At 34.3% G+C, this 8,114-nt stretch overlaps 1 protein-coding gene across 3 annotated transcripts in view; it reads right to left on the bottom strand.

Moving 5' to 3' along the window:
• Positions 1-2,370: 2,370 nt before the first annotated feature.
• cerk (ceramide kinase) overlaps positions 2,371-8,114 on the bottom strand; it is a 45,738-nt gene continuing 39,994 nt past the window's right edge. For 2 of the 3 annotated variants that reach the window (XM_088645044.1, XM_088645045.1), the window contains 2 exons: positions 6,252-6,460; positions 2,371-4,915 (listed from right to left, as the gene is read on the bottom strand). In XM_088645044.1, the coding sequence (XP_088501170.1) occupies positions 4,855-4,915; positions 6,252-6,460 (270 nt within the window). In that variant the 3' untranslated portion in view covers positions 2,371-4,854. The remainder of the gene's footprint in view (positions 4,916-6,251; positions 6,461-8,114) is intronic. The other variant, XM_088645046.1, reaches the window with a different exon arrangement.

Genomic DNA, 8,114 nt, shown 5'->3' with positions numbered 1-8,114 from the left:
GATACATTGTACCATTGAGGAAGGTTGTTTTTGGAAAGCTCCTTATTATTGGGAAAAAAGATAAAAAGCTGACATTTTGTCTGGACTATTATCCTGTCTCACTGATTTCGTCAGACACCAAGTTGTATGATAAGATGCTTTCATGCCAGCTAGAGGTTTGTATGAACAAATTAAGTTCCCCATGGTCAGACAAGCTTTATTAAAGGGCATTTAGCTTCTGATAACTTTCACTGTTTTTAGTGAATATTATACCTAAGCCTACAGACTCTGTCTCACCCAGTGCTTATCTGTCATTAGATGCATAGGAGGCTTTTATTAAATTTGATTGGCAATAGTTATAGGTGGTTATGAATTTAGTGGTTTTGGAATTTGCTTAAAAATGTCTAAACTTATGTTTATGCTTTAGCAACAGTGCTGTTAGACAGCAATTGTTCCCAAGTTGCTATATCAGGGGTACTTTTCAGAGACGTTTACTTTCAGCTTTGCAGTTTGCCTTGTCTTTGAAAGCTTTGAAACAACCTGTTTGTCAATCTACTACTTTTAACCCTATTATTGTTCATAATGCTCAACATTGCGATTAAAGTCGTCTATGGAGAGTCTAGCAGTCAACCTGACACTTATATTCTAGACAGTCTACAGATGCCAAGAAACTAGGATCACATCTTCCAGTTTAAGCCTGGCCAGTACTTGGATGGGAGACCTCCTGGGAAAGCTGACATTGCTGCTGGAAGAGATGTTGGTGGGACCAATAGTGAGTGCTCACCCTGCAGTCTGTGTGGTCCTATTGCTAGTATAGTGATGGGGATACCATACTGTAAAAGGGCACTGTCCTTTGAATGAGATGTAAAACTGATGTCTTGACTCTCTGTGGTCATAAAATAAATCCAGGGTGTTTCTCAAAGACTAGGGGCGTTACCCAATGTCCTAGACAAATATCCCCCTGGCCTTTACCAGTCATAGTCCCCTAATAATCCCCATCTATGAACTGGCTATATTACTCTATTCTCCTCCCCACAGAACTGATGTGTGGTGAGCGTACTGGCGCACTTTGGATGCCATCTTATTATCCCGGTGGGTGGTACACATTGATAATGGTGGAGGGGAGTCCCCATTACCCGTCCAGTGCATCAACAAAACCATTACCTTTATTATTCATTATTGACCAACTCCAAATGATCGACCAGTTTTCTAAAACCTGTCAATTCAGATGCAGATTTCAACTTTTCACACTTCTCCTGGTGTTCATCAATTCCTTTGGATACTTTCTCACCTGCCATGATGCTACTTCTCATTCTTTTTTTCCTACTCATTTTTTAGACCCATTCATTCTTTTCTTCTCTCAAAAAGCCAGTGAAGGCTTAACAGCTGATGTTTTTTTCTGCTTTACAGAAGACATCTGAACTCGGTAAAAATGCTCCACAGAATGTATAGTGTTAGCTATACAGGTACATAAGTTACAGGTAAATAAGTTTTAAAAAATGGTCCTCAGCATAACCACAAACGTTGCTATACCCCTGATCAAATGAGTTCAAAGAGCAATCATTATTCATTGATTATAAAATTTGTGCTAGAGTAGATTATTTTTGTAATGTTTTGCATTTCAAGGCAGTATAAATAATGAATCAAGCATCTTTTAAGTCAAGCCAAGTTCTATCCACATCACAGACAGCATCTGTGCTGGGTCCTTAACAGTGATAGACATAATGACTTACTGTTTGTGTCTCATTTTCCACATTTATACACATTGGGCCCTGTGAATGCTAACACAAGTATCAAAAATAACAAAGGACAATAATAGAGAACTGTTTGGATCTCATGTTGACAGTTTTTTGCTGAAAAATAGTTGTAAAATAAGAAACACATTCTGATCCTTCTGTGTAGTCCACCTGTGGAACCTCTTTCTTGTTTTCCATCACCATGAAGCCATAAGGTGGGTTATTAAAAATGCAACAAATGAGTATTAGCACCAATAGCATTTGTTGTGTTTTTAATCCCTCTTAGTTCATAAAACTTGGAAAAACACTGCAGATGCATTCCATGAAAAGGCTGAATCATTTCCACATCTAAATTTTATGATTATCTAGTAACAGTAAACCTTTGACCCTCGTGGCATCACAGGTTTATGATCATAAGCCCTCATGGGATACTACTTGTAAAATTGTATCTCAGATGAAAACTTAAAAGAAACATAGCATGAAAGAAAGTCACTCAAGCCTTCATAAATGCAAACTTTGGCATCTCTGTGTAGCTTCCCTCTGCCTTCAATGAAATGTATATGTAAATTTCCTTTGGCTCTGTATTCTCTAGAGGAAATATATCAGAGTATAATGCTTCATTTCTCTCATTCATATTAACAAACACTTCAAGACATTTTCCATTTCTGAGTTTTTTTATTTTTTCCCCAATGAATCACAAAATTCAAATACATAGTTAACTTAATGGATCACAATCCATCATGTTGTCTTGAAGCCTGCAAGATCATAAAGGAATCTTAAAATTGTCTTGACTTAACCAATTAAGTTGCCTTTAATGAACAAAAGAGATGTTTGCACAACCTCTATTCTATAAACTAAAAAGCAGAGTGCTATCACTTAAATAAAGAGCCCAGCATTGCTGGATATTTGACAAACAGCAGAATTGACTTTTTAGGTGTTTCTACTGAATTATTGTATGTTGCACGTGCAATATTCTGCTGCTTTGTTTTACTTGGTAATTAAGCTTTTCTTAAATAAGCCTCATATTTGTAGAAAGAAGGTATAATGCATGGCAGAAATATACCACAGACTTCTGTCTGTGTTATCGTACAGAAACTGGTGGGGTACTGCTAAAAGATATGACATACGGTATATATACACTTTCTATATCTTTTGATGGACGTTTGCACAAAACTCTTAACACTTACAATACATAGTATTGTACACCATTTTCATCAAATAGGCAAATAATAGTGTAAGGATTCAATAATAAATAGTTCAGTTTTTAAGAGCCATTAAATTAAAAATAGATTTAAATACACACCATTTACAGAAGCAGAGTGAATGTTTAATGCATCAAATTTACCCTTCAGGCAGTGAGGCAGCACATGTAGCACATGTTCAATGATGCCCTACAGCTAGAGCGTGACAGACAACTTTTGGTATTAGAATGATATACATAAGCAATATGGGGCACAGTGCTGTTCAAAGAGTCATGCTATCTGCAGACTTAAGTAGGTGTGGAAAAATCTTGAATTACCAAAGACTTTTGGAAGATAATTTTTAATATACTATCAACTTTTTGACTAATTTAGTATTATCCATATAGAATATGGGGTTCTTTGTAGATGGAAATATATCTGAAAAAAAGCTTACTTTCAAATGAAACAGCAAAATTCTAGTCTCCAAGTATAGGCATATAAACATATAAATCTGCCTTTTCCTATGACAAAATATATGGTAATTTAAATAAGAATTTATGGTCTCAATACAATGGTTTGAGAGTTAAGACTCACCTAAAAAGTCATTTCTGCACACAATCGCTTGTCAAGTTCAGTAGCATTACCATGGTTACAAGACAGAAATAAAAAACTAAATAAAAAGAAAATAAACATACTTATTATAAATAAAACTACTTACGGCAGTTTACATGGCAGCACAAGTGCTAGATACAACATAGGCCTGAAATACTCTAGTTAAAACAGACAAAGAAGATGTGACAAACCATAAAACACTTGATAACATAAGACCAAACAGTGTGAAGTCGAAGTAGTCTTTGTGGAGTTATAGCATAAACAGCAGTTGTTTAGGTGCAACCAAAGTACAGCTAGAAAACTATTCACATAGTGAATATACACTAAGCCTAATAAATGCCCAATTTTCCAACAGTGATTTGCTTAATAAATATATTTTTGCATTTAAAATATATATCTATTTCATGTGCATTAGTATGCTTTATTTACTATACTAAAATCATGTCTTAAAATCAGTTACTGTTCTCTACAGAGAAACAATTAAAGAAATGTACTACAGTAATGTGAAACAACTATAATCCCAATTATATTTTTTATAAGAACAGAACAGAATGATCAATGTTTCTGTACTTGGAATGTTATTCTACATTTTGCATTGATATGTTGCAAGACATAATAATACTATGTTAGAAAACAAAAATGAAGTTTCAACCAGAAGTTAAGACTTGGGTTTGCTTTTTCTTTAATGCTAAAAACAGCCCTATACTAGAAGCTCTGATGTTTAATTTCCTGAAACTGTCACTGATAAACATACTATGTAAAAAAACATAGATATAGAGGCACCTAATGTTTAAACTTGAATGATGATTTCGTCATCCAGATCTTTGCTTTAAAGCTAAGAAAAAATGGTTAGCTAAAAGCAATTATCTAAAGAGTGAAGTTGTTGCTGCAAAAGTATACTTATGATATTTTTGGTAAACCAGAAGTAATATAATAAATGAATAACACTACCCCTTAAAAAAGATATAATGGTTTTCTGGAGTTTTCCATATATGACCAGGCTTTTAGATGTCTGATTCCTTACTAGACTGCCTGTGTTCATTTCACAATCAACAAAATCAAATGTTTTAAAATGTTAAGTGAAATTTCAGTTAATTTATTGGCAGAAGATTTAGCACCAATAATGCACCATAACTATTTTATTTTTGTTTTCCTCTGTTGCTTTTTATAAGATAATAGCTACAACCATACCTTTTATTTTTATTTGTACAGTACACTGTACCACTGATTTGTGTATTTAGGTGTGAATGTTCAAGTTACATTTTATCACAAAACGTAATTTGAAGAGACTGCTTAAGTCACTTGTTTATTGATTCGGCTTAACTGCACGGGAACAACAGAAGATTTTAAACTCCAGCTTTCTCCTCAATTCCTCTTGCAAAAAGCTTTATCAGTTGGCAGTGAACTCTGCAAAGACAAAACAAGAATTCCAACATTTTTATGAAAGCATAATACTTTAAGCATATTACTAAAAACAGACCATAATAAAGATAATAAATGCTACTGCTTTCAAGAAGTACCATTTTCTAATTATTTAATTAACTGCAGAGGCAAGAAGAGCAACTCATTTCACAACTGCTTTTTGGCTCATCTGTCCAACCGTTATCGTAACTTCAAAGCATGTTTGCCGACTCACTTCAAGAACAAGTACTGCACAGAAAATTACAATAAATAAATTGATTTTTACTTAATTAAAAGAGAATAAGCATTAGCAGTGAAAGAGCAAGCAAATTAAGTACACAACACATGCATCACTGACACAGCACAATTTACTTTTTAGTTATAATGATACAACACTCCAATTCCACAATACAGAGTCATACTAAACATTTTAATTTTACTAATACAGTAAAATCTGTTCTTACTGTAGTCAGATTTTGTTGTTAACCTTTTAATGTAACAGAACTAATTATAATGCAAGGAAAAGCAAAACACCCCACAGATATAGCTCAGTAGATACGTCTTCATTCTGACATGTATGGTCTTCAGACATTTAAAAATGGAAAGGTCCACTAAATATTATTTATAAATAAATAAAACATCTAAATTCCTAATTATTATGGAAACAGATGTGTTTGTGATCCCTTTGGTTAGCACACAGAGCTGCAGTACCACTAACAGCAGCCTATATGGCACTGTTGTTCTAGAAACCCTGGCAGCTGCTCTGGTGGCTTTTATGTTTCATCTTATGATTAAATGTAGAGATTTGCCTCTAATTACAGGTCTCAGGTTTGTCTTTTTTTAAATTCTAATACTAATTTAGTGACAGGCCTAACACAGTCCAAGAGGGGATATGATTAGCAAACATTAAATGTTGTGCAAGCCCACACATACGGCAGTATTCAAATATTAGCATTTTTTTCAACAAGTGAAGATCTAGAAAACATTGGTTCTGTCCACACAAAGGTTCAAAACATTTGTTAGCAACACACCAGCTATCAGCCACTCCTCAGCTGAATATATTTTTTGCCAAAAAGCTTTGGTACCATGTTCACTTTCTAAAGTTATACAAAATCAAGCTCTCCCACTGCAAAAATAAATAAGTGTTCCGTCTTTTAGTGCCTGAAACTAAGATTTGTGTATACTAGTAAAAAATCAGACAATATCTGAAACAACATCTTTTGATATAGAATTTTCTGAATTACATACAGTATACTTTTATCTACCACTGATAGGAGCCTAAGATTAACTTGAACATGGTAAAATGTGAAACATTACAAATTCAGTAATTGGACTATCATACCCCACTTCGACTGCAGCATGATCCAAAATTTCTCCATCACAATTCCAGTTGCTATTAACTGAAGTACAGCTACATGCTGGGTGGTCCCTGCAGATCTGGCTAAAGAGCTTCTTTCTCACATCCTTCACATCAGTGTCTTCACTCTCACAGTATTTTGGTGTGAACTTGAATTTTCTGACTCTGTGTACTTCAATGAAGGTAAGGTCAAACTGCAAAGAGGATGAAAGGATTTTCAGTTAAGGTGCAATTTTCAAAAGGAATTCAATGTACTTAAAGTATTCTCCTGCTGAAAATGAAGAACAAAATGGGTTCTTTATTTGGAAAACCTTCTCATTCTTCAATTTTTAAAATCATGCAGCTCAGTCAGTACCAAAATGCCTGTTCACATGTCCTGCATTGATCTACTATTTATCCAAGTCCTTTTATGTTTTCATTCAAGGAAACACACAATACTGCACTTTCACTGAAAAAGATACAAGTGAATCTGTGATGCACAGCTTTCAGAAATGTGACAAGACTATGGATAAAAGACAAAAACTAAGGAAAAGCCAGATAAATCCAAGCACAGCACTACAATACTGGTAGATACACTTTTTTCTTTTGACCTCTGTCTCTTATGATGCAGGGAATCATGTTAGAACTTAGAGGGATACTTGTGTATTTTGGTTTTATGTGCAGGGTTTCCTCAAGATTCTTCACGCTATTATTGGTATATATTGTATAGTACACTGCAGATTTATTTATATGTCCATTGAATAGGAACAAAAACAAAGATTTACAAAATGTATAGTGTTCTGCTGAAAAATACAAAGTCATACTACAATCTAAATAGAATTGCATAAAAGCAAAGTTATATCTGTCAAATGTCCAGAAAACATTAAATGTTCATCAGGCACAGACTATTTTCATTAGTTTTCACCTGTAAGTATGCTATGAGGTTTTTTGGTACTTTTAAGGTTTTTTTTATCATTCCTATAAGGACAATGGCTCTGGGGTCTTTGGTTTCTGTTTGGGAACTACATTCTTGTGTCTGAATGAGAATTGTTCAATTGGATTGAGGTCTGGAAATTGAGATGGCCAATCAGGAACATTTATTTTCAGTGCAGTTAACCATTTCTGTGTCAATGTGGATGCATGCATTGAGTCAGCAGCATGCTAAAATTCCAATTTCTGGCCAAGCATGACCATTCAAGCATACTGGCCAAGCATGCTTAAATGTCGTTAAGCATTACAGTATCATAAGAAGGGCTCCAGAATCCATCCAATCAATAAAAACCCAAAACACGATAAACCAGATTTCACAATGGGCACTGTTCTAACAACATAAGCCTTAACTGTTTATGCTAAACAAAATGCTGATGAGCAGCAACCCAGCCATGAATACCATACTAATGCAGATGATGTTGAATAATAAGAACTGTTTTTGTTGGCTAGCTGTTTATGGTTTACCCCTCAATGATTTGTTTCCCAGCTTGTGGTGGTAACAAATACTGTAATGTTATATTTCTCAAAAATTGACAAAACAGAGGAAAGTGAGATGAAGCTTTTTGTGGATTTTTAATACCAATTCCCCAACTTCGTGAGGTCAATGATCATTTGCTGGCAAGCTGCTTAGAGCTCTCTGACCTATGCATGCAACTACTAAATTTCTTCCATGTGTTTACTTTTTTTACACCAGGGAAACATGAAACCTTCAGAGTCCACTGGAGGTTTTTCTGGAGATTCAACCATATTTCTAAACGACAAAATGTTAGTGTAGTTTTTGTTATTTTATAATTATTTATGACAAATATGACTTCCTTTTATTACAATTAAATTACAAACATAAAATCTTTTTAGAAGAGACATTACCCAATTTGTAAA

The sequence above is a fragment of the Lepisosteus platostomus genome, chromosome 9 (assembly GCF_059453375.1).
Source record: "Lepisosteus platostomus isolate fLepPlt1 chromosome 9, fLepPlt1.hap1, whole genome shotgun sequence".
NCBI classification, from domain to species: domain Eukaryota; kingdom Metazoa; phylum Chordata; class Actinopteri; order Semionotiformes; family Lepisosteidae; genus Lepisosteus; species Lepisosteus platostomus.
The sequence above is the reverse complement of the archived record's forward strand: the minus strand, read 5'-3'. Positions and strand labels throughout refer to the sequence as shown.